This window comes from Pogoniulus pusillus, chromosome 21 (assembly GCF_015220805.1).
Source record: "Pogoniulus pusillus isolate bPogPus1 chromosome 21, bPogPus1.pri, whole genome shotgun sequence".
Lineage (NCBI taxonomy): Eukaryota > Metazoa > Chordata > Aves > Piciformes > Lybiidae > Pogoniulus > Pogoniulus pusillus.
In genome coordinates this window covers 697791-725358 of record NC_087284.1, presented here as the reverse complement: position 1 = coordinate 725358, position 27568 = coordinate 697791, and the positions used below count along the sequence as shown (strand labels likewise).

At 43.6% G+C, this 27568-nt stretch overlaps 1 protein-coding gene across 4 annotated transcripts in view; it reads right to left on the bottom strand.

Annotated features, from left to right (window-relative positions):
* Positions 1-27568, bottom strand: part of DDC (dopa decarboxylase) — an 81659-nt gene that overhangs the window by 49567 nt on the left and 4524 nt on the right. For all 4 annotated transcript variants that reach the window (XM_064160742.1, XM_064160746.1, XM_064160744.1 and 1 more), the window contains 5 exons: positions 25796-26032; positions 16940-17053; positions 15794-15913; positions 10024-10158; positions 6484-6627 (listed from right to left, as the gene is read on the bottom strand). In XM_064160742.1, the coding sequence (XP_064016812.1) occupies positions 6484-6627; positions 10024-10158; positions 15794-15913; positions 16940-17053; positions 25796-25996 (714 nt within the window). In that variant the 5' untranslated portion in view covers positions 25997-26032. The remainder of the gene's footprint in view (positions 1-6483; positions 6628-10023; positions 10159-15793; positions 15914-16939; positions 17054-25795; positions 26033-27568) is intronic.

Genomic DNA, 27568 nt, shown 5'->3' with positions numbered 1-27568 from the left:
CTGGTGGCGCCGGGCCTAACACAATCTTCCTCATAGCATTCCTAAACTCATTGGAACCATCCTCTCTCCTGGCAGCTAACCTCACAGCACTCCTCTCACTAGAGTATTGTTGTCTCAGCACATCTACAAGGTCTCGCAGACTAACTGCCTCCTCTTCCTCCTCTTGCTGCTGATCACCAGAGGTCCCATCTCTTACATCCTCCTGCGAACCACTCTTTGTCTTAGCTTTTGCCTTAGCAGGTGCCAGAAGGGCCTGAGCAGCAACAGACTTGGATGTGTCTGCTGGAGGATTTGAATTTTTAGGAGTCTGACTTGGAGGGTTTGAATCCTTAGGGGTCTGACCTGGAGCATTTGAATTATTGGAGGTCTGACTTGGAGCTTGTGAGTTCAAATCTGCCTTGCTTTTAACAGGAGGATTTTTATTCTGGTCTGCTGGCTGGGGTTTCGAATTGGCTGAGCTGGTGTCATTATGATTTGGACTGACTGGGCTAGCGTTACCAGCATTAGCGTTATTATCATTAGTGGGATTATTTGCCTGTCCTCCTGGGATGCCTGCCAACCCTGACTTGTTTTGATTGTTGCTAGGAACATTCTGATTTTGGGTACCTGCCTGTCCTCCTGAGGCTCCTGCTAAACTCTGTGGCTTGTTTTGGTTATCCTTATCATTGTTTACGTTAGTGGCGAGAACACTGGCTGCGTTCCCAGAACCTACAGAGGAGGGTGGAGAGGCTGGCATGGGGGAAGCCGATAACTGTGTTCCCTTGTTTTGCTGTGAAAGAGACTGCTTCTGAGACACAGAATTTTTCCTAGCTCTTACAGAACCTGGTTTTGAATTTTTCACCAATAATGCCAAAATTAATATGAATATTAAAATCATGAGGCAAATATTAAAAATTGTGAGAAGAAAAACAGTTTTACACGAGCATGTACCCATACAAACAGTTGGAATTCCTGTCTTAGGCTGAATAACTCTCATTAGAGCCATATTTAAAGCAGAATTTCCATTGATTGTCACATTATTGACCAGAGCTCCTGTAATGTCCTTGGTAATATTCTCAGAGATATTAAAACCAGCATAACCAAGAATAAAATCACCCCAGCTCCAGAACATATCTGAAACCTTAGCTTTAGCCTTATTATAAGCCAGATCAATGAAATAAGCAACAATTTGAGCTTTTATCCAATTAAATGCCAAGTAAACAAAACCAGACCAGAGCAATGCACCAACCAAATACAATAGCTGCTTGATTAGCTTCATCTTAATTCCCAGAGCTGATTTCCACTCACTCCAAAATATCTAGCCCCACGTTGGGAAAGCCAATAAAAAAATGTAATGGTTTGGGGGTTACCCCGCCCCTCCCACACTTTGTATTTGCCCCAGCTAACTCAGACGGACCTCTGGGAATATAGATGAAGCAATTTATTTACAGCTAGCAGAATTTACAAGCAGCTATTTACAATATATACAGTTATATACAGTTATATACAGAAATATACAAAGGATAAACAATATGAAAGCACAACTCCCCTCCCAGAAACCTGAGTCCCCAGGAGGGGCTCTCAAACCACCCCAACACCTCCCCCCGTCCCTCTCAACCTTACCCCAGTTCTCAGGAAGAAGAGAGGTGCAGCCAAGAGGTTAGGGAGCAAGGTTAGTAGGAGCAGGGTTAATGAGATGTGACCAGGTCTAAGGCAAAAGCAAGAGAGAGAACAAAATGGAGAAAAAAGTCTTTCTTCTTCCCAGAGTTCTCAGCATGACTGTGAGAGAAGTAGACACAATTGTTTTTCATTTCACTGCCCGTTATCTAGTTCTGTTACCAAAACATTCCAGCTTGCTTCAAACTAGCACAAAGCCCTAGAGATGTTTTGTTTCTCATTTGTAGTCTTATTATAGTGGAAGGCAATTATTTGGATATGCTGGGTCATCCCAAGTACTTGCTAGTTCTAGGTAGGCTAGAAATCAGCACCATTCTGCACAGACAAATCCACTTTTCATTCCAGTCATCCTCATACTAGATAAAAAGAGACACAAACATTTAATAATAAGGAGAGTAAAAAGATTGCATCCTCAAAAGACCCTGATGAAATTTGAGCTTCTTTGTTTCACTTGGCACTTATCAGTAACTATAAGCAAGCTTAATCTTCTAGTTCCTCTGAAAACAGTTCACAGAAGTTTAAGTTACATCAGTTCTTTTCAAAATGTTACCACATGAAAGAAGAGAAACAACCATCAAGCCAGACATTACTTCCCTGAAAAAATCATGACTCAATTTCTAAAGTTCTTGGTTTCTAAAGTAGGGGTGGGGCAGGATGAGGGTCTCCAATATTTCCCTCAGTGGAGGCCAGTAAAACTATATTCCTAATGCAGACCAGAGTCTACATCAAGTTTTGTAGAGATATAATGCTTGGAGATGAGCAAAAACATTTTGTTGATGATATATAAAAACATAAGAGGTTACTTCATGAAAAAAAACAACTGTGAAATCTTGGTTTAACCAATGTAGGCTGGGCAGTAACTGGCTGGAGAGCAGCCCTGAGGAGAGGAACCTGGGGGAGCTGATTGACAACAAGCTCAGTATGAGCTGTCAATGTGCTGTTGCAGCCCAGAGAGCAACCAGAGCCTGGGCTGCAGCAAGAGCAGTGTGGGCAACAGAGGTAGGGAAGTGATCCTGCCCCTCTGCTCTGCACTGCTGAGACCCCATCTGGAGTACTGTGTCCAGTTCTGGAGCCCCTGGGACAAGAGGGCTATGGATGTGCTGGAAGGTGTCCAGAGAAGAGTCACAAGGATGATCAGAGAGCTGGAGCTGCTCTGCTGTGAAGAGAAACTGAAAGAGTTGGAGCTGTTCAGTCTGGAGAGGAGAATACTCCCAGGTGACCTTATTGTGGCCTTTCAGTATCTTAAGGGGGCCTACAAGAAAGCTGGGGAGAGACTCTTTAGGCTGTCAGGTAGTGATGGGACTTGGGGGAATGGAACAAAGCTGGAAATGGGTAGATTCAGACTGGATGTTAGGAAGAAGTTCTTCACTGTGAGGGTGGTGAGAGCCTGGAACGAGTTGCCTAGGGAGGTGGTCAACATCCCATCTCTGGAGGTGTTTAAGGCCAGGCTGGATGAGGCTCTGGCCACCCTGATCTAGTGTGAGGTGTCTTTGCCCATGGCAGGGGGGTTGGAACTGGCTGATCCTTGTGGTCCCTTCCAGCCCTGACTGATTCTATGATTCTAACCTGAAATAATAAGATGGTGTTCTCAACTGACAGGCAGAGTATCTGATGAATAAGCAAATGCTCTTTTCGATTGCATACTTAACCATAGTAGAACCAAACTAATCTAACACTGTTCTACAACAAAAAATGAGAGATTAAGAGCTTTAGCTACTGCGACATTTGCTTTTGCTAGGGTGATGTTGAAGCAGGACTCTCTGCAAAAGAAAGTTCATAGAATCAAAAGTTGACAGGTAACAAGAGGTACCACCTAAAGCTTCCACAGACATATTCTCTACAGCTCATCTTTTAGGAGTCTAAGTCATAAATTCACAAATCCTCATATGACAATATCTGATCTTGACAATATCTGGGGTATATTACAGAGGTTCATTTCTTCACTAAAGCAGTGAGGATGGAACCTGTTCTTTCTTGCAAATGTTTAAGTTTGAAATACCATCACTTAATTTATTGCCTTTAAACTTATTTTCCATGTAAGTAAGTTAGAACTCCAAAATTAAAGATGGTGGTGGTGGTGGTGGTGGTGGTGGTGGTTCAGAATTCAATTGTCAGGAAATGGTAATGCTGCAGGATTACAGTTAACCACAGCATTGACCTCAGTTTATTCAACTGTCTTGTGTAACTTTATATCCTTGTAAAGTACCATTTCTTCTGAGAAGTAGAACTGGCTCACAAATCAGTCACTCCTCCTGTGAAGAAGGCATGTGAACAATACTTATGGAACTTAGTTCCTAGTATTCTAGTTCGACTGCCAGTCAATCCCTCTGTTAGGGATGAGACCATCTACTCATGCCAAAAATAGCTTATCAGAAGCAATACAAGCACTTTTTAATTATCATAGAATCACAGAAACAACCAGGTTGGAAGAGACCTCCAAGCTCATCTAGCCCAACTGAGCACCCAGCCCTGTCCAATCAACCAGACCATGGCACTAAGTGGCCCATCCAGGATTTGCTTGAACACATCCAAGGATAGTGACTCCACCACCTCCCTGGGCAGCCCATTCCAATGCCAATCACTCTCTCTGAGATTAATTTCTTCTTAACAACCAGGCTGAACCTGCCCTGGTGCAACTTGAGACTGTGTCCCCTTATTCTGTTGCTGCTTGCCTGGCAGAAGAGACCAACCCCACCTGGCTACAGCCTCTCTTCAGGTAGCTGCAGACAGCAATGAGCTCTGCCCTGAGCCTCCTCTGCTGCAGGCTGCACCCCCCCAGCTCCCTCAGCCTCTCCTCACAGGGCTGTGCTCCAGGCCCCTCCCCAGCCTTGCTGCCCTTCTCTGGACACCTTCCAGCACCTCACAACATCTCTCTTGAATTGAGGGGCCCAGAACTGGACACAGCACTCAAGGTGTGGCCTGAGCAGTGCTGGGCACAGGGGCAGAAGAACCTCCCTTGTCCTGCTGCCCACACTGCTCCTGATTGTTGTGGAGGGCCTGTAGGCCCAAAAATAGGCTTGTTCATGCCTTGCCCTGCCTGGACATGTTTTTCTGCTCAAACCAGAGGTAAATATATTAAGGGGATAAAAGAGGCATTATAGGCCTGGTGCCACAAAGTCTGGCCTGCCCAGGGTCCAGGTTGTGTAGTGTGTTTGTAAACACGTTTGTGTAAGCCCAGGAGCCCAGCTCATGCTTGCTGGGTGCTAGCCTGTGTGTTTACCATATTTGTAGAATGCAGGCCTGTGGCTTTTGCCTATTGTGGTAAGGTTTGGCTGACTGCCAAAACCTGACTGGTGATTGTGGTGTCCAAAGGGCCATCAATCTAAGCCCACATTTGATAGATAGAGGCACACAGGTAAAAAACGTGCTCGACTCCCCTGCACTGTGCACACTCACGCTCACTTGCTCACGTTCAGGTTCACTCGCTCATTGTTAGGCTTAGACTCGCCAGCACTGCTGCTGGCTTATGCCTGCCTGCCTAATTGCTTTGCTGTTATTACAGAGACAGAATCTCCCATAGTCTCCCAGCCAGCTGTGCACACCTGCATGCCACAGCGGTGAGTTATCAAGACCAGATCCTGTATTGCCTGCCCTTACCTACGGAGCTCAGCCTCCCGTGCAGCCATGCACCCTATTGCATGCCTGCTGCCTTCTCACTGCCTGGTAAGCGCCATTGCCACTGAGTTAACCAGGAGCAGACTCCACTTGTCTGCATGCGATCAGCCTGCTAGCCAGCATGAGACCGCACTCAGACTGCATGGCATCGTACTCCTTCTGCACCTGAGGTCCTGCCAACAGTCCCTGGACAGAGTGTCCAGAAGAAGCCAGCAGCACAAAGGCAGAGATTACATCCTTCGCCAGGAGAACCAAGTCAGAGACTGTCCTTTCCCCTGAAGCCAGGAAGATTCTCCTTTCCCCTGAAGCCAGGAGGATTCCAGCCTCACAGTCCACAGGCAAAGACTCCCCTGAAGTTTGGACACTGGCATAGGCTGTGATATAGCCCCAGAGGGTGACTGATAATTAATAAGAATTGTAAGGAAATGCTTGAATGCCTCTGTAGTATCTATTGCCTCCTGCCATAGAGCACAAAGAGCTTCAGCCCACCTGCTGGGCAAATAGTATATAGACCCCAAGCGGCATTAAGCCCTGTGGAAACTCCTCTCTCTGTTTATGGTTTGAACTGTTTGCTAGTTATTAACAAACTATGGTCAGATATTAATCCTAGAATGTCTTTCATGACCGTGTAAGATCCTTTTAATATTAAATAGAGTGGTTGGGGACAGCGAGAGTTCAGAATATCGAAGTTAATAAATATATATTTTTATAAAATATTATCTCACCCCAATTAATTTCTCCCCTCCACCACAATCGGTGTAGGTGGCAGAATACCACTCCACGACACTGAGCCAGGCCAGGATGCCATTGGCTCTCCTGCCCACCTGGGCACATTGCTGGCTCATGTCCAGCTACTACCTATCAGCACCCCCACGTCCCTCTCTGTCTGGCTGCTTTCCAGCCACTCTATCCCCAGCCTATAGCACTGCTTGGGGTTGTTGTGGCCAAAGGGCAGAACCCTGCACTTGGCCTTGTTTAATCTCATCCCATTGGCCTCTGCCCACCCATCCAGCCTATCAACATCCCTCTGCAGGGTTCTCCTACCTTCCAATAGATCCACACCTGCTCCTAGCTTGGTGTCATCTGCAAACTTTCTGATGATGAACTCAATCCCCTGGTCCAGATCATCAATAAAGATACTGAATTAAAATCCCTCCCCATTAACGGTATTGAATTAAACCTCCCCCCCACTAATTCAAATCCAGTACTCACAAAGAATGGGATAAGACCAGAAGCTTTGTCTTCATCCAGAACTTTCTTTAGAGCTGAACCACAAACACTAAACGTATCATCCGAAGAAACATTCTTAATCTTCACACCACCAATTAACGCAGCCCTCTCCACTGACGAGTGAGCCTGCAAGTAAAGGGGCAGGTTTTAAGGCAGATAGTTTTTATTTGAATGTAAGAAGTTAATTTTAATTTTAAAAGAAAAATACAAATTTCTTTCAGCTAAAGCAGTACTTGAGATCCTTGGGCTGCTGGTGGTATGTAACAGATGCTTACCTCTCCCTCTTTCGCATAGACACACACACACAGAGACACGAGATACACTGAGGAAGTGTTTTTGAGACCATTGCCATGGTGTCATGCACACAATAGTTCAATTAACCTCAGTGAGAACTTTAACGTGTTCCCAGCTAGGTAGAATTGACAAAACCACAGAAAAGAATAAGCCAAAACACAGGCTGACAAAGATCAGAGGAGGATAAACATGGGAAGACATTTTAGAAGCAGACTTACTTTTAATTTGTATCTCAGTAGTGCTTCTTGTTAAAGTACTTTAGTAAACTAATTAAGCACAAACTTGAGATAATTTGGAAGTCTAGCCTTGAAATGTTAACTTCAAAGTTCTTCTGCCAGGCACCCAGGGACAGAACAAAAGTCTCAAACTGTGCCAGGGCAGGTTTAGACTGGATGTTAGGAAGAAGTTCTTCCCAGCAAGAGTGATTGGCATTGAGATGGACTGCCCGGGGAGGTGGTGGAGTCACTGTCCCTGGAGATGTTTAAGAGGAGACTACATGAGGCACTTAGTGCCATGGTTTAGTTGATTAGAAGGGTTAGGTGATAGGTTGGACTCGATGATGCTAGAGTTCTTGTCCAACCTGGCTACTTCTGTGATTCTGTGAAGTAGAAAACAATGTGTGTGCCATAGCGATACCATACTTCTTTCAAGTGTACAGTGAGAAGAAGTAGTCTACAACTGAAGTTCAAATAGTCAAACCATAATAACACACTGAGGTTGCTAACCAGTCAGAATCTCTGAACTGCTTTCTCAAGCCTCCAAAACTGTATCAAGGCATTCTGATAACCACAGCCATTCACAATCTTAAGGTTAAAACTGCCAAGATCCTTTTGCATTATAACAAATCTTTAGCAACCTCTGGCTCCATGGAATTCTTAGTCCTTGGCAAGGTACCCAGGAATCTCCCACCAGCCTCAAGGAGAGGAAGAAACTAAACAGAAATCAGTGCAATGAGTAGGCACCTGCTTAAGGTAGACAAAAAAAAAGATTGATGAAGGAAATGGCTTGAGAAAATTTGAGAATATTGAAAAAGCTACCCTAGCTTCTGTGCGAGTTCCAAACAGTCATGTGCCTACTGTCAGGGGGAGCTCGATGTTCCTCTCACTTCTGACATCTCCCATTTAGTCTACCTTGCAAGAGAAGCTTCAGCCAGGATAACCCAGGCTCTAATCTAGAGGAATCCTCTGTTGCCAGCCCTGCTCTGTACTCATTAACTCAAAATAAAATTACTTCAATGGGCTGAAGATGTCAAAACGCCTAGAAGCTAAAATGATCTCCTCAGTAAATACAGTTTCTTATGTGGATTCTCTGAGTCACACAGGTCTGCTCTTAACGCAGGAGGACCAGTGAGCTCTGCAACAATCTGCTTTGAAAGGTCAGCCATATCTTAAGGCAAACCCTTCTGTAACCATGAGAGCCTCTGACCTTCAGCAAGCAGGAAGGCCTGTCAGTCCTCATTTTCAGGTCAGACAATTACATGGGACAAAAACTGAAATCAAATAAAAGGACTTTGTGCATCACTGGGTCGGAGTTGGAGCTTGAAGAGTAGCAGTCTGCACAATACAGACCTTCAGGTCTCAGACGAAACAAGGACACCTATTCTTTGTGCCTTGTGAAAAGAGTTCTTTCCTCATGCTTTCTCGTCCTGACTCTTCCCACTCCGCATTAGTGGTGCCTTTTCCCATCAGCAAAGTGCATGTGTTCTTCTAACCTGTTCTCCATTGCTTTTCAGCATACATTTAGTAGTGAAACAAGGTAAGCCTGAAACCTGGCCATTTTATGCTGCCTAAGTTATTACTTTATACTAAACATCAAGTAGTAAGGAAGTTTATTCTCTCTCATTGACATTTAGATAAGAAAATGTCACAGCTATTGGCAGGCACAACATTGCTTGGCTCTTCAGTAAGATTAGTGTTTCAGAAAGGTAGCAGCCTCAGAACTCACAAGACTAAAATCTGCTTTCATTAACAGTAAAAGCCTCTCATGGTTCTGACCTGCTGAGAATTTAGCCTAATTCCAGCTGCTAAATACCACTTACAGTCAAAAATCAAGAGTCATGTTTGCTGCTTTCTTAAAAAAAATAGCTGGATAGACATAGGGAGATCTTAAGAGGTTTTTTTCCTCAAAAAATACAGTAATGTTTTGGACTTCTTTAAGTACTGAGACCAATTTTCTTGACATGCTAGATTTGCCTGTGTGCACGCACCTGCACCCGTGCATGCAGACAGGCAGCACACGTTTGTGTTGGAGAGAAGTAACATCTGCACACATGGACACACAAGTCTACATGTAACAAAAGATGGTCTAGACTCAGTCAACTAAAATTAACACCTTACTCGAGTATCTGAGGAACAGGACATGGGGGTCTGGGCTGATCAAAAGCTCAGCGATAGCCTGCAGTGTGAGTGCAGCCCAGACAGCAACCCTGTGCTGGGCTGCAGCAAGAGCAGTGTGGCCAGCAAGGCAAGGGAGGGGATTCTGCCCCTTTGCTCTGCTCTCCTCAGACCCCACATGGAGTCCTGTGTGCAGTTCTGGAGCCCCCAGCACAAGAAGGACACCAAACTGTTGGAGTAAGTCCAGAGGAGGCCACCAAGATGCTCAGAAGGCTGCAGCAGCTCAGCTGTGAGGACAGGCTGAGAGAGTTGGGGCTCTGCAGCCTGGAGAAGACCTTGCAGTATCTGAAGAAGGGCCAAGGAGGGACTATTGCCAAGGTCTTGTAATGACAGGATGAGGAGTAAGGGGTTTAAAGTGGCAGAGGGGAGATTTAAACTAGATGTTAGGAGGAAGTGAGGGTGATGAGACACTGGCACAGGCTGCCCAGGGAGGTTGTGGCTGCTCCCTCCCTGGAGGTGTTCCAGGCCAGACTGGATGAGGCCTCGAGTGACCTGTTCTAGTGGGAGGTGTCCCTGCCTATGGCGGGGGGTTGGAACTGGCTGAGCTTTGAGGGCCCTTCCAATCTAAACCATTCTATGATCTTTCTTTACTTCAGATGATCTCTTTCTGCAAAGAAGCAGTAGTTAAGTAACACTGGCCTTCAGATATCTATTCCTTGTATTGTGGTAGCACACAAGAGAGTCCACTCCAGTTGTGATGTACAAAAAAGATTTAAACAACCAAAACCAATTACTTACCAGTCCAAAGAGTTTATACTTAATTCACCTGCCTATTGAGAAGGTTGAAATCAGTAAGCATAGACCCGATGGTTGCAGGTTTTTGAGAGGTACCCACCTGATCAGAAGCATAGGCCACCAGCCTGCCCATGATTTCTGCTTCGGTTAGCTCCGGCTTCTCTGACTGCACCCGACTGATAGCTTTTGTTCTTGCAGCAAGCAGGGAAATCAGTGTGGCCTCGCTTGCACTTCCCTGTGGCACAAATTGAAGGAAGGCTCAAAAGAAAGACATCCCAGAGGATATAAAGCAATGTTTTCTTCTGTATGAAGCTGCAAAGTTGTTAATGGCAACTGCACACAAGCAACTGTGTAATCTCACACTTTTCGTAAGAGAACGTGGAACAGCAAGGGGGGAATCTCTATTTGATCTGGGTCTTCTCCTTTCTGATCTCTGTGCTATTCAGTGTAGGCACCAGCCTTGTAAGCAGTGCTAGAAAGTCAAACTCACAGACTTAAGGTGTGTTAAAAGGCTTTTGAACTAGGCATCAATCCTTTATTAACCAGTAACAATGGCAGAGTAATTGCCAAATTCTGTTCCTTTGGATTTCTGCATATTTAACTTCTATCAGAATCTGTCTGTCAGCTGTCATTCCTATCAAGCAACACACATAATTCTGGCGTTTAGTTAATATTTAGAGTTACCCTGGGCAAGCCAATTATTGTGTCTACAAGAGGAAAAAAGCCCTCTGACAAAGCAAAGCTGTTAGCATTCAGTATAGCTAGCTCCATGTCAAAGTACAACACTGATGGCCGTGTTCCTCATTAAAAGCACACAGATGAAAGGAGTAGGCACACAACGTTTCCAAATCGCACTTCGACTCACAAAACAAGTTTAAATTGTGTCTTGGATATTCTGTGACAACAAAGAGGGAAATTATTTTGTGTCAACTGATCTGTAAGTTTAACAAGAGAATGCAAGTTCCACAAATGATGGAGGCATTTATACACTCCTGCACGTGTTTGGAGCACTCCTTAGATTGCAAGGAGCTTCCTTTGTGAAAACACCTGTAGAACCACAGCTTAAGGAAGAGATCCTTTTACGCTTTTCCTCTAGACCAGGCAGATGAAGCACACTTTAAACTGCTCTTTTAAGCTACACATAAACAATGGTCATAAATCTCTCTGGGTTTAGGTGTCCACATGCAGGATCGGCTTTCTCTGGTCCTGCTTGTCACACTACTCCTGACACAGGCCAGGGTGCTCTTTGCCTTCGTCACCCCAGCACACTGCTGGCTGATATTCAGCTGGCCACTGATCAGGTCTTTCTCTGCAGAGCAGCTTTCAGCCACTTTTCCCCAAGCCTGTCATACTGCATGGGGTTGTTGTGACCCAAGTGCCTAATATTTGGCCTTGTATCTCATACAATTGGCCTCAGCCAATCGATCCAACCTGTTCAGAACTCTCTGTAGAGCCTTCCTACCCTCAAGCAGACCAATGCTCCCTCCCAGCAAACTTACTGAGGGTGCACTCAATTCCCTCATCCAGATCATCAACAAACATACTGAGACCTAGCCCTGAGAACTGAGCCCTGGGAAACATTGCTTGAGACCAGTGCTGTCATCTGCGCGAACTTACTCAGTACCCTGTTCCAGATCATCAACAAAGATATCAAACAGGATCTGGCCCAGCACTGATCCCTGGTACCTTTCTTTGCGAGCAGGCTTTAGTTTCTATAGGTGGTTGAATTTGACTGATTGAGTGTATGATAAGAAGTACATAAAAATCAGGTCCTTTGGGCAGTGGTTAGTCAGGAAGCTTTCGTTAGGGATTTCAGCTAGGGCTTCGTTGCAGGGAGGCCGCTCAGGACTTCTACTGCTGCTGTTTGCTACTTCATCTTTTAAGGGCTTCCAGGATGTCTTCTCCAAGGGATTCTAGGACTCCGTTAGCTGCTTCATCTTTAAGTAGGACTCTCAGGCTCTGTAATGCTGGGGATTTGCCAACAGGACTGCTGAGAAGACTTCTGACATTCTCTGCCTCCTGCACTTCTGGAATTCTGTTGCTAGCGCAGCACTGGAGCTCCTGCTTCATTCATCTCATCAGTGGACCTCCGTTTTACAGGGACTACTATGGCTATATCAGCCCTCCGGAAGAGGGAGGGGATTAAGATATCCAATGATAGAATGGTAAAGCTCATCGAGTTCCAACTCCCCTGCCATGGGAAGGAACACCTTCCACTGGAACAGGTTGCCCAAAGCCCTGTGCAATCTAGCCTTGAACACTTCCAGGGAGACTGCATCCACAACTTCTCCAAGCAACCTGTTCCAGTGCTTAGTCACCTTCACAGTAAAGAACTTGTTCCTTACACCTAATCTAATTCTACTTTCTTTCAGTTTAAAGCCACTATCCCTTATCATATCACTACATGCCTTTGTGAAAAATTCCTGCCCACCTTTCTCATAGATCCCCTTTAAGTAATGAAAAGTTGCTATAAGGCCTCCCCAGAGCATTTTCTTCTCCAGGCTAACTCCAACTCTTTTGGCTCATCTTCAAAGTAGAGTTGCTCCAGCCCTCTGATTATCTCTGTGGCCCTCCTCTGGACTTGATACAACAGGTCTGTCCTTCCTAAGCAGGACACTCTACTTCAGGTGGGGTTCTCATGATAGTGGATATAAAGGGAGAATTGCCTCCTTCACAGTGCTAGGCACACTTCTTTTGATGTATTCCTGGATAGGGCTGGCTTTCTGGGCTGAAAACACACATTGTAAGGTCTTGTTGAGCTTCCTGTTACTCAACACATCCAAGTTCTGCAGGGTTGCTCCCAATCCAGACATCACCCAGCCTGTGCAAGGAGACTCCCTCAATCCATCTGCAGTACCTTGCACTTGGTTTTGTTGAACTTCATGAGGTTTGCACACTCCCACCTCTCAGGTGTGTCATGGTCCCGCTGAACAACACCCTGTCCCTCCAGTGAGTCAACTACACCACGCAGTTTGGTGTTAGCAAACTTGCTGAGGGTGCACTTGATCCTACTGTCCATGTTGCCAGCAAAGATAATAAATAGCAACCGACCCCCAAGGGGTACCACTCATCACTGCTCACCGCTGTGATAGTGAGCTGTTGACCACAAGCCTCCAGTGTGACCACCCAGCCAATTCCTTATCCACTGAGCAGTCCATCCATCACATCCACATCTTTCCAGTTTAGAGACAAGGATGTTGTGTGGGGCAGTGCCAAATGCTTTGCACAAGCCCACTTACATGATGTCAGTTGCTCTTCCCTTATTCACGAGCACTGTAACCAGAACAGCTGCATAACCGGACATGCACCATCAGACAATGTTGCCTGAAATGCTCTTGCCAGCAATCTGGAGATGAGAATGCTTTCCCTTTGTGCAAACCACAGCAACTCACTGTGACATTCATGCAGGTTTTCAGGTAAGTGCATCTCCTCATAATAAAGTTGGGTCACATAAAGCCTGTGTGCAAGACTGACCTTGGGCAAGTCACTGAAAACAACCTTCTGAACCCAGATTCTTCACAGAAAAATCTGCTTTAGCAACCTTGCACTTAATCAGTGGGAAATACTACTAATTACCACTTTTATTAAAATATATAATTAAAGAGTGCATTGAAATCTTTCAAGTGCGCGTGGAGGAAATGGCTTTGTTTGTTTGGGTTGGTTGTGTTATTGTTGTTGTTTTTGGAGGGGGAAGGAGATTTGTTGTGATTTTGGGGTTTTTTATAAGGATAAGGCCCTGTAAAACTGTTGGTGTCTTTCCAGGACATGCAAGAAATAAGTATATTAAAGAAATGCACACAAATATATAAAAGAAAATGGCTCAAGGATGTTCCAAGGGTTAAGGCATTAATTTGAGATCTGGAAATTTAAGCCCCCACTACTCTGAAGACTGCCTGGCTCATGAGGCAAACGACTTGAACTCAAGAATAGCCTCAGCCTTCCAAGGAGTAGGGTCCTGGCAGCCTGGCTGTTTGTCCAGGCTGCTGTGTGGTCAGTGTGTACAACAGCTCTTGTACGAATGTCCTCACACAGAAACGAAGAGAAAAAAAGAAAAAGGGCCTGTTGCCTGGCTGAACCTTGCCTTCTGATACACAGCTGGGACTTGGATCCAGCAGCTTGGAAGAGCTTTTGGACATCTCATGACAGACATTTCCAACTTGCTTAGGTTTCGATAAGTCACCTTTTTTACGCCGAAGTTTGCAATGTTTGTGGAACCCAGTTTCAAGGATTTTCTGTTCACTTCACCAAAGCCTTGTGCCAAATACTTTTGAGGAAAAAAAACCCCAAACCCTTGGTTCTCTAACTACTTGGCTAACTGGCAAGAAAGATAAATCAGAAATGTTCCTTGCCAGGCCAGAGATAAGGTGAGTCACATTTTGTTTCACCCTTGAAGTACTTTTTCTCTGCAGAATAAAAATACTCTTTAACTTTCAAAGTAGGTACACTTTTCAGCAGTTTATCTAGAGTGAACAGCAGTATACAAACCTCAAGGAGGAAGCTGCTTTCTCACTCATTTGTAAAAGCTTTTTTTTCCTCCTCTTCAATGCTGCATTTTGCATTAAGTAAAGCATGATGATACCTTTGCTTTCACCGCAAGCAAACAAAGGTTGCCATGGCAAGCAGGCTCAAGAGGCGGAAGAAATAGCAGCAAGTGCTGATGTTCATATCCACCAGAGCTCTGAACTGAAATTTTCTTTCAACTTTTGCCATTTTCAAGAGTCATCCTGCACACAACAACAAAGTGCTTTATATTGACATAGGCTTTCAAAGGTAATTAAGAGCCAATTTTCACAGGCTCGGTTTTACCCAATCCCGCAATAATTGCTTGGTATTTACCAGGAGAATGACTGGCACTCTCATGCGCTCATGTTGTCTTTGCCTCACGCTCTCTTAATTGTGTCATTATAGTTTCAAGAGCAAGACAAGAAGATTTGCAGCACAAATTACTTCATCATAAGCAGGAGCACAGAACCCACTTTTGATTCTTGAAATTGACTGGTTTCTGATGAAAACTATGGGCAAGCCAGCATTGCCAGCCTGGAAGGGCAGTATTTCCTGCTGGTGAACCCTGGGCACGGCTTCTTACAAAAGAAATATGCCCGAGATGCATGATATAAGCGTGATTTCTTGAACATAACACCTTCCCTACTAGCTGCAATGATAAAGATCCTAACAGAGCAAGCAAATGAGTAAAAAGAGTTGTACTGGAATTACACTGGTGGAGGTGCAACTCCACTGAGAAGAATCATAGCAGCTGAGTTAAACTTGCCTGGGAATATGTTTGGAAGACTTCACTGGAATAAGCTGCATGCATTTGCAGATGATATCAAAGAAAGAAGGCTTCTCTTCAGATACATTTTAGGAGTTGCTTTTTAGCAATTTAGGATAAAATGAGTCGTGGCCCACACTCCAATGACCAGACTGCACCACAGAACGATGATTTAAATATCAGTCTTTTTCATAGTAGAGATCTATTTGAGTTACATTAATAGCTGTGACCAGAGCTATTTGCAAAAAGATTGCCCTAGTGGAGCCACGGTTGACAAAAAACATAGCTCTACTATGTATGCAAGTTTGCCCACTTATGATATATTTATATTTTAGGTTTTTATTCAGCAAAGTCAAACTTTAGGGGTTTTGTTCTACTTTGGATGCTGCAGTGCAGTCTAAAAATGGCATTACCTATCATTTATTTTGGCCATGAAACATTGCTGCTCATTGACAGTAAGAATGAGCTGGCTTCACTTGATCAAGGAACCCATGCGGCTGAAAAAAAATGTATCTTTCCTTTATTAGTGTTTTGCTATGAAGGTTTTACAGAATCATAAAGTCTGCAAACTCTTTCCTTATACTTTTTCCACTTCTCTTACCTGAATGACTCCTCCACCTTGGCCATCCTTCCCAGCTAAAAACTCTTCAGGCAAACTGATCATCTTTCCTAGCCAATCCAGCATGACAGTCTCTAGCTCCGTGCAAGCAGGACTTGAAGCCTGCATTGGAAAAAAAAAGAACAGAGAGAGTAACCTCACTAGACCATGAAGATAAATAGGACCTATCAGAGCAAAAAAGACTATAGCTGGAGGAAGAGACTGACTGACTTCAACAGACAAATCAGGGACCTGAAGATCTTTTTTGTGTGTGTTGTTTTGTTGGAGAATTTCCTGCTAACAGGACATGAAATGATGAACACGAACAACCCATGTCCTTGAGCCCATCTTGGGAGTTAAGATACCAAGCACTGGGTAGCACCCCCAACATGCAGCTGCAGGGGGTGGAGTGCCAGCTGCAGGTGGGCAGAATTTAGCCAGTCCCAGAGGCTGACCCTCAGATTGTTATGGTATATTACCCTATCCATGCTGCACATGTAACCCTGTACCTGCTATATGTAACCAATCTTGGTGGAGCACGCCTCTTGCAAGAAAGCATATAAGTCTCTGCATCACGGAGATGATAAAGCAGACTATGACCATCTAACCATATTGGTGAACAAAGAGTCATTGTACCCAGGTGCTCCACTGGCACTGTTTCTAATAATGACATTTTAAAAGCATCAAAACGGGTCTCACACAAACCCAAGACTATCAAATACCAAAGCTAGGGTTTGCATCTGGCATTTCTTTTTCTTGACATCTCTTTTCTGAGACATCTCATATGAATGTGGGGGGTTGAAGCACAATTCTCCACTTACCCAGCTGACAGAAGATGCAATAACATGAGGTAACAGGTAGCTAGCATACTACTTAAAGAACTACCAGCAAGTTTACACTGCAACTCTAATTCTAAGTTATGGTGAATTTTAAAGGGCAAAACCTCTAAAACTAAATACCTTCATGAAGTCATTCAGGATGTCTAAGTGAAAACAGTTAATTAGTCAAAGACATTTACTTATAAAAATAGTCCTGTGACTTGACTACAGCTAAAGAGTAACTTAATTGAAGAAGGCTACTGAAATGCTTACAATCCTGGCAACATGAATCACAACTACTACATAGTAGTACGCACTACAGTAAACTTACCCAAGAGAAGCCCACACATCCTATTCCACCACATAACATATCTGCAAGAAGAGCGGGGAAGGATGAGGCTGCAGGGAAGTAGGCAAAAAAGTATGGACTGTGCCAGTGAGTCACCTGTAGTAAGGGGAAAATAATCATTTTAAACTACTGCAGGAAGCAGAAATACATTGTCACATCAGAAAATGTTAGAGGTGGAGACCAGTCAGCACTTCTTAACTACATGTCTGTAACAAAGCATCTCATTTTTAGAGAAGCTAACCTTGACTTTCTCATTTTTTAAAGCTTTTACTCGAAGTAGAAATAAACCAGTTCTTGCCCACACCTTCCAACAGTTCCCAAATCAGAGCTCTCCTGTCGCCTGCCTAGAAGACAAGAATTGCATGAGCTTCTCTGCAGGGCACTTCTCTCGAGCCTTTGCTTTCAGAGCCTCTCCAGGAGCTTGTTCTTTCCTCTCTGTCATACAACTAACTTTCAAAATTGTTTTCAGTGCAGCAATCATCCACAGAACTCCCCTTCCCAAACTCTGGAGTTATTTGGTAAAACACAGTCCCTGAGTCTGGCCAAACAGTTCCTTACCACACTCAGTAATCCATCCCAGCACCTGAGACCTTCTGTAAAAATTTAGCTAGCATCTTCCCACAACAAGTTGTGATTTATGTACAATTTCACCTTAGAATCACAGGCTCAACCAGGTTGGAAGAGGCCTCCAAGCTCATCCAGTCCAACCTAGCACCCAGCCCTATCCAATCAACTAGACCATGGCAGCCTTTCCTCCAGCCTTGTATGCACTGAGAGAACAAAACAAAGACTGCACAAATGATAGTCAACTGTCTTGCAGCAGCAATATTTAGAATTCTCTTATGCAACCTTTAAGCAGCTTTAAGGATCTGTAAGCTACTTGACACAGCTCCACAACTTCAATTTAATAAAATCTGAGAACAAGAGGTACACTACCACATGGCTGTGTTCAGTGGAAATGCTGTGATATGGTACGTTTAGCTTAAACAGCTTTCACAGTCAAGAGAGAAATCAAATTTTAGGGGGAAAAAAAAAAAAGGTGCTTCTGCAGGAGTAGATGAATTAGGAGGAAGAATTCAGCAGAATGCAGTCAATATCTGTCTATCATTGGAAACCTATTGCTTGCTGAGTTTTTGATAGTTGCTGAGTTATTGAAACCTAACCTTTTCTTACACCATTTTGGTTTGCTTTTCTTTGTTTTTAACACAGAAGGTCCTCTGTTACAGCTGGAGGACAGTTAGGGCATACATCTCTTGCCTGAGCATTCCCATCTTTGAGTAATGCTACTTTTCACACTCTTCTCTCTCCCAGTCTGTGATTTCTGTATTCTGGACTGAAATCAGGGATCATCATACCACACTGTTCTGTGTGCTGCACATATCTCTGTATTCTAGTTTCTAACCTTTTCCATGCTAATAAACTGCTCTTCTTGAATGGACTCACTCCATGCTAAGGGGAAACTGTCTTAACTCTGTATACCCAAGGAACCAGGTATCACTCTCTGCTATATCATACCATATATAATGAAGAGGGGGCACTCACTGGTTGTTTTTCATCAAGTGTGTTTCTTTCTGTTAGAATTTCTGTCTTTTAGAAAACTTTCCCCAGCAGCTAAGAGAGATTAGCTTCCAGACTTGTAGACATAAATAATGGTGAGACCTTGAGCTACCCAGAGCTGAAGATGATAAAGACACAGCTGCAGATAAAGATTCACACAGTAAGACGCTGGCATCAACAAGGAGTAATAGGACTTTATCTACTTAAACGACTCCATTCATATGCAAACCACTTCCCAGAAATGCAGTGGATATACATAACTCTAAGTGTATAAAGCAGGTTGGGACCACTTTTGGGGGATGCAAATTTGGAAGGAAACCCCATTGCACCCGGTGCTGTAATAAAGCAATACCTTGGCCTAACGGTTATCAGCTGTTAGGTTTTAATCTCCACCTCAGTATTTTGGATGCTTTTATTGCTGTCATATGAAAACTGGCCCTCTCTTTCCTATGAAAACTGGTCCTATCCACTACATTTTTTCACTGTCTGTGCTAGCCCTTTACCTTGTACATTCAAGATTTCACTTTTACTGGTCACTAGGTCCAAAACTGGTCAAATTAAATATCAAAAAGTAAGCCACTATGACCACTTGTATCTCTTTCCTGGCTGTCACAAAGCTTGAAAGCACTTGTAGCAAGTACCTTCTTTCAGAAATTTGGGAAAAAATGGTTTGGGGGCTTGGTTCTTCCCAGGAAAAAAATAAACAGATTAAAAATAAGCAATAAACAGCAATCCCTGATGGGGTCCACAAGCACAGACTTCTGCTGACGTCCACAATGAGCCAGAACTGCCACCGTTCACCTACCCAGCTCTAATCCTCTGTGATCTGTAAGACTTAGGACATTCATCTTGAGTTAATCAAGTTAAACTGCCTACTTGCTGGGAGCCATTTGTTTGATGAAACACAGCAGATTTCAGTTGCACCACTCGCACAAAGCAAAAAAGCCAAAAGCCCTAGGGCAAGTGCAGCTGCGGTTCTTCCTCCCACCTACCTCGCCTTCCCCTTCTCCTGAAAGAGCTGTAAAAATCATTTCTTTCATCATGCTGGAACAGACACATTTAGTCAAACACTGCAGAGAGTGTGACATAATTGATGCTTGTTTTTTCAGCCCTCTGCTGATAAACAGTAACCCACTGTAGTTTGGCTTCAGTAATTACGACTGTAATGCTGCTCAGAGACATTTTATTTCCAGATTTTTGCTAAGGATCTCTGTCTTTCTCTGTCTTGCTTATTCTAAGCAAGAATCTTCCTTTACTGGGCATGAAGGGTAGATAGTACAGCTGAAAGTTCATAGATGTATGGATCCAATGTGAAGAAAATTAGCATCTTGAAGTACTGATGTTTGTGGTAACTGCCAACCTCGATCATTTTGGGGCTTTAAAAAAGGAGGAGATACATTTCATGAAAATAAAGCAAGTCTGATAGAGAAAGGTGACTCTTTCTGATGTTTTAATATGCAGATCCTTTCCACTGTCCTGCTGGGGAGATCAGAGTTCATCAGCCATTCCCTCACTCTCTGTGTTAAGAACTTAGCACCATTATGGTCATGAAAATGCAGCCACTTGCCCTTTAAAGGTCTATGTCAAATTTCACAAGAAGCCTCAAAGAAGCAGCTTTGGGAATGTTTCTTCTCCTATAGGGTAAAGACAGCAATGGGTACTGCATTATTGCATTACAAAACTGATTGATCCTTGCTCCCCCAAAGGAACCGAATTTTCAGATTTTCAGTCATCCAATAAGTAGCAAAAATCTGAACACAATTAACAGTGAGGATATCAACACGAAGGAAACAAAAATTGCTTACATGCCACTGATGGCTTAGGGGAAGAACAAGGTTTTGTGACCTCTGTCATATTAGTTATTCTCTTTGAAGAAGGCCAGTTCTTCATCTATAAAATGGAGATTACACAGTAGATGTGAGAGATCAAGGGAGGAAGATGGACTGAGATGACAAGCTAAGGGTGAAGTGCAAAGTGGATGAGAGGCCGTGAAAGCAAAATAGGACTAAAGCAGATGGTAAGTGCATGCACATAAAGAGGGGAGTGTTGAGAGGAGGGTGTTGTGGAGAGACGTTCCCATAACTTTGCTGGGAAATCAGCATGAGCACCTCTCTGAAGCACCTATATGCTATGGCATGATGCATGAGGAACAAAGAGGAGGAATTAGAAGGCTGTGTGCAATTACAGGTCTGTGATCTCACTGGGGCCACAGAGATTTGGTGAGATAGCTCACACAACTGAAGTGCTGCAGTAGATGAGGACAGGCTCTTTAGGAAGGACAGACCAAGAAGGTGAGGCAGGGGAGTGCACCTTGATCCAATACAGAGGCAGGGATGCATGGGGCTCTACCTAGGGACTGACAATGAGCCAGCCAAGAGCCTATGGATCAGAACCACTAGAGATTTGAAGATGGGAAACATTTGAATGGGTATCTGCTACAGGCTACCTGACAAGGAAAAAATGCATAAATACAACAATCTTAACAGGTGGAAGAAACCTCATGTTCACAGGTCAGTCCTTGCAGAACACTCCAGTCAAGCTGATATCTGCTGGACAGACATCAGCAGCAGGGTACAACCAGTCCAGTAGGTCTCCAGAGTGCATTGATGATAATTTGCTAACACAGAAACTGCGGAGGAACAGATGAGAAGAGACATGCTGTGGTACCACATACTTAAAAGAACTGCTCAGGGGTGTGAAAGTCAGGGGTAGCAGTTTAGGAGCTAACACTCTATTCTGGTTCTAAGTTATAAACAAGAGAGATAAACTTTCTGGACATTCTTTTGAATGCAGAGTGGATGAGCAGCGTATTGGTTGTAAAAAGAATAATAAAGTCTATACTATCCACTGCTTTGCTAAGAGGGATGAAGCAACAATGTATAAACAATTCCCTTTGCCTCCTGCCTTCCACCTCCTCCACTGCTCCTCTGTGCATGGCTGAATACTAACCTTGAAGGAACTGACAACACATGAGCCCTACTGGATTTCTCTTGGGGAGGTGAGAGGAAGGTGGCATTGGCCCCTTCTGGTTTGTTTCTTTTTTTCAAGGGGAGGAGGACTGGGTTTCTGTATTACTTCTAAACTGTCTATAACTGTAAATAGATGTATGTATCTTTACTAGAGATTTTGCAAAACATAGCCTTAACTTACTTTCAAACTGTCTGAGCTGGTCTGGGAAACTTAATTTGGGGAGGAGTTTTTCTCAAAGCCACCACAACTGTGGTGACTGCGACAAGATGGCAGAGTTCAGGATCATGAGAGCAGGAAGAAAGGCACAAAGAAGATCATAACTCTGGGCTCCAGGAAAACAGACTTTGGCCTGTTACAGGACCTGCTTGGTAGCATCCCAGGTGAGACAAAAACTGGGAACATGGTCCAGGACAGTTGGTTGATTTTCAAGGATCATCATCAGATTCAAAAATGATCCACCCCGCTTGCAGGAAATCAAGTGAGGTGGCAGGAGGCTTGCAGAGGAACAATTAGCTCCTGACAATGTTCAAATGTAAAAAGGAAGCAAGTAAGGACACCAGGAGGTTCAGGTGACTCAGGAGGGAAAGGCTACAAAGACAGTGTCTGAGCATGTAGAGACAGGGTTAGGAAATCCAAAGCCAAAACCATCTAGAGTTGAAGCTGGTGCAGTGTGTGGGGCAACAGGAACATAATGGAGTCATTCCAGTTAAAAGACCATGGAGGTGATTAATTGCAGCATCTGCCATACAAGGAGAGGCTGAAAGAGATGAGATTGCTCAGCCTGTAGAAAGCTGAGGGAGTATCTTGTCAATGTGTAAAACATTTCATGGGAGAGTGTGAAGATGAAACCAGATTATTCTCAGTGGTATTCAGTGACAAGCGAAGAATAAATGTGTACAGATAATTCCACTGAGATGTAAGACAAAGCTTTTTTACTGAGAGGGTGGTCAAATTTCTGAACAAGACAACGGAGAGTGTAAACACTTTATCCTTGGAGATCCTTGGCCCCTCAGTTTAAGAAAGATGTTTAGATGTTCAAGCATATCCAGAGAAGGGCAACAAGGCTGGTGTCTTGGGTTCAAATGCAAGTTCCCAGAGACTCTAATAAATTTGATAGAACCAATGACAATTTATAGAGTGCCCTCCCCTCTTGCCCCTCCTTTTCCCAAAGATAGGGATTAGATATAGGGAGAGAGAGAGGTAAGCACACCCAAATAAATATCAATCTCACTCGATTTTGGAAGTTAAAAAGGAAAAGTTTAACAATAACTTAGAAAAGGTATTGGAGGTAGGGAAGTTTACAAAGGATAAGGAAGGGAAAACAGCAAAATACAAAAAGGGATGGATACAACCCGAGTGTGAGATGGTGTCTCTGCCTTGTGGCGTGCTGGTATGCAGTGTGTGTGTGTGTTGAGAGGGAGCGAAGCAAGAGAGAGGGAGCGAAGCAAGAGAGAGGGAGCGAAGCAAGAGAGAGGGAGCGAAGCAAGAGAGAGGGAGCGAAGCAAGAGAGAGGGAGCGAAGCAAGAGAGAGGGAGCGAAGCAGGAAGCCCCTCTCTTTTATACCACAGGAAGTGGGGGGAGTGGGCTAACCATCACCTGGAGTGTGGCCCACCCCTGGGGAGGGGCCAAGACCCCTAGGGTCAGGTTCAGGGTTACTCCCCAGGAGTGTTAACCCTATACAGCTGGTGAGGGGTCTGGAGCACAAGGCCTATAAGGAGAGACTGGGGTTGTCTAATCTGGAGAAGAGGTGGCTCAGGGGGGACCTTACCACTGTCTACAACTACCTGAAAGGAGGTTGTAGCCAGGTGGGGGTTGGTCTCTTCTCTCAGGCAACCAGCAACAGAATGAGGGGACACAGTCTCAAGCTGTGCCAGGGCAGGTTTAGACTGGATGTTAGGAGGAAGTTCTTCACATCAAGAGTGACTGACATTGGAATGGGCTGCCTGGGGAGGTAGTGGAATCGCCGTCCCTGCAGGTGTTTAAAAAGGGAATGGATGTTGCACTTGGTGCCGTGATTTAGTTGGATAATGTTGGACTTGATGATCTCAAAGGTATCTCCCAACTTGATTGATCCTGTGATACTCAACACTCAATTGGACATGGTCATGAGCAACCTGCTCTAACTGACTGTGCTTTGAGCAGCAGGGGTAGATCTCTAGAGGTGCCATCCAACCAAGAGTTTGTGACTCTGACTTTGTCAGGCTATGCTCATGTAAGTGTTCTGTATTCAGCATAAGGACTACAGGCAAAATCAGACTTACTGTGAGAAGTGGGATTTATGTACTTGGGCTTTGTCTCACAACCACTATCATTTCACTCCAGAGGAAGGTTTTGTATAGAATATTTGTTCTCCAGAATATATCACTTTATGAAAGTAAATTTGTTTGCAGGGCACATAAATATCACAGAAAAAATCAGTTTAGTTAAGAGGGAACATGACATATTTATGACTTAATTGCTCACTTTCTATTCTGAAATTACTCATCTCTTAATTTTTTTAATTTGGTATTTAGTTATTGAATGTTATCAAGTGTTCAAAGCAAAGTGTTTTCTGCTCTACTTCACAGGCAAAAAAATGTGGTTAGTATTTTCTTCTAATGTTAAGGAAAGGCAGCCATATCTTTGAGCAACAATGAAATTATTTCACATGTTGGACATAATTCTCTTTTCTGATCTGCACTGATTTAATTCTCTCGGATTTAAGACTTCATCCACAAATCTTTGGGAAGAGTGGAGAGACTTTCACTGACTTCAATGGAGATTTTACCTGTGAAAGGACAGCAGAGTTGGCTCCAAGGGAAACATGATGAAGTCGTATTGAATATCAAATATTTACACTGGTCAATGAAAAGTAATTGGTGTTTTAGTACGCTGACTAAAGAGATTTGCAGAGCAGTGGTTCTGTGTGCAGTCACACAGCAATAATATCACCAACCTACATCCAGAGCAGTGACCCAAAGTGGTTATTGCAGAGATCTAAAGGAGAGATTCATCATTAACATTTACTAATAATCTTGTCCTCTTCAAGCTTCTTCGAGGCCTTAGGAGACAAGCTGAAATGGTTTAACACCATCAGTCAGCACCTAAGCACCATGCAGCTGCTCACTCAGTCCTCTGAGCCTCCAGTGGGATGGGGAGAAGAATGGAAAACAAGCGAAACTCTCAGACACAACAATTTCATGATGGAAAGTTAGAAAAAAAAAAAAAGCAACAATTATAGTAACAGTAGTGAGAATAAAGATGGCAAAAAGTGAGTGAAATAAAGCCCAAGAAAGACAAGTCACACACAATGCAATTGCTCACCACACACTGACCAATGCCCACTGTCTCTCAGCAGTGATCAGCCCCTCCAGCCAACTCCTTTCAGTTCAGATTTTGGGCAGGACAGCACATGTATAGAATAGCCCTTTGGCTAGGTTGTGTCAGGTGTCCTGGCTGTGTCCCCTCCCGGCTTGTTGAGCCCCTCCAGCCTTCTCACTGGCAGAGCCTGAGGAGCTGAAAAGGCCTCGAATTCATATGAACACCACTTAGCAAAAGCTAAAATTGCCAGTATCTTATCAACATTATTCTCATCCTATATTCAACCAGGAACACTACAGAAGCTACTAGGATGGAAATTAACTCTGTCCCAGTTGAAACAAGGACACAACATATTTAAAATAAAAAAGTATACCATGAATGGAAGACCAAGAAAGATTCAGAACTGGAGAAATGCCAGATGTTTTGTTCTGCACTGTCCCTCTAACACTGGCCAAAGACTAATATTAGGCAGTGGCCATTTGTCTTAGCACATAATAAAGGAAGTTAACATTTAGGAGAGTAAGTCAACAGAACAAATACTGGGGAGAATCCTTTTTGTCAATGCTGTAATAAAAAGAAGTCTCCTAAGAGAAATTTAACATTTACAGATCAGCTTGAACGAAGGCTGTAGGCCAGGCAGACTAATAAAAAATCCTATTGACAAAACATTTAGTCTTCTTTGCAAGAAGCAAAATACCACATGAAAATTAAAGTTATGAAGCTTTGCCTTACCAAATTTGAGGGAAGAAAGGGGATTATTTCCAAAAGCAAACTTTCCTTGAGGAAAGAGAATGATTTGATTATTTCTAGCAGGCCTAAAACCCATTAGTTGTGTAGAGTGTTAGATCAAATTTAGCTATAGATAAAAAGCAGACTGCTGCCTTCTAAAAGCTAATCAGTGTGGGTACTTACGTTTGTATGATTCAGCTGCACAAGCTTCAGTCCACACTTTCCTTAATGTCTCTGAAAACCTAAATGCAGTATTGAACATTTTAGATTCATTTTTCTTACCCCTGGCATAATGATCTTCTCAATGTCATTAAAAACATCCTCAAAGCTCTCAGGATCCTGGGGTGCACAGTCTGGAATGAGGGGCCTTAGGTATCCTGGTTCCACATCTGGGAAGACCTGTCTTTTATCTATCTTCTCCAGGTAATCTGCAATATAGTCCACCATCTCCCTCCCTCTCTTGCGGAACTCTGCAGCATCCATGGGTATCAGAGGTTAAAACGCACTGCCAGAAAAATCCTGAGGGGGAAAGAAAGGCAAGAAAAGTCACTTGTGAAAGAAAATGTTACTAGTTTTAAATCTATTATGCAGATGACATAGCATGACCAACGTGGCCTTCTTTGGAAAGATTACATGCTCCTCCATTTCTGTGTACCGGAATTCTGCTCTGCTCCAATATTAGCTGGATATCATATAAAAGTAAATCACACTGTTAAGTCTTTGATGCTGGGGTGTGATGTAGAATAGCCTAATACAGACGGGTTGTGTCTTTTGCACAGCAAAGCAGCAGAGGCACATGGAGGAAGATTCAGAAATGAGATTCAATCCCTGCCACTGCTGGCTGACCCAAGGATGTGGTACTGTTATATGGCACATAATTCCCTTCTGCCTTACAAAGAGGTCTAAGAAAATACCATTATGTGTGTTTCTATTATACTGTTAATAACAAGCTATAATAATCACAGTTATCACAGCAATCACTGTGCTGTCCTGTCATTTTATCTAGTTCTTGCCTCTGTCTTGCCTCAGGATACAGTCTCTTTAATCTGTCTCTGTGCAGGTACATGCTGCACCATTTAAAAAGCCTTATTGCTTTATTGAGGTTTCAATCAGAATTTACTTAGGGTACTGCCTTTTTCAGGAAGATATAAGGAAGCTCTGTTTGGGGCTGTCCCTATTTGCAAGACGTTGGGCCGGAGCTCTGCATGTGGTTTGAGCTAGGTAGAGACTGTGTGTACACATCAAAGGTGACATATAGCTCAGCTTAGATGAGCTGCAGTTTGCCTGCAAAGTGCTTTGCAAACATAAATTCATATTGCTAGGGCACCTGCTCCTGTCACCCTGGCCAACCTTTTTGCTCTATGTGGCTGTGCATTTTGAGTGCTCAGTGAATCCAGGGTTGAGATCACAGTGCCTGAAACACATCCAAGAGTCTTTGCATACCTAAATTGAATCAGTGATAGTGTTTCTTACTGTCTCACTAAGAAAACTGTCAAGTTCACATACTTTCAGATCTTCACTTTGTAAGGAACTAATTTTATTAAGTGCAGTGTAACTACTAGGCTTTATAACTATTTTGACTGTTATATTTTATAAGTAAAATGACTGTTATGTTTTATAACTGAGGTCATCATTTTGAGGAAAAAAATAAAGAGAGACCTTCTGGGTGTTGTAGTTTGAGGCCACAAGCCACCCAGGACTGGATGAATCTTGCTGCTTTTTAGAGGTGACTCTTGCTGCTTTTTACAGAGCAAAACTGAAAACATCGGCTGGAAGTTTAAAGAGAGATTCTATTTTCTAGTGTATATAGGGAAGAGGCAATCATAGAATAGAATCATAGCACCACAGAATCATAGAATCAACCAGGTCGGAAGAGACCTCCAAGATCATCCAGTCCAACCTAGCACCCAGCCCTATCTAATCAACCAGACCATGGCACTAAGTGCCTCATCCAGTCTCTGCTTGAACATCTCCAGGGACAGTGACTCCACCACCTCCCTGGGCAGCCCATTCCAATGGCAATCACTCTCTCTCGGAAGAACTTCCTCCTAATAT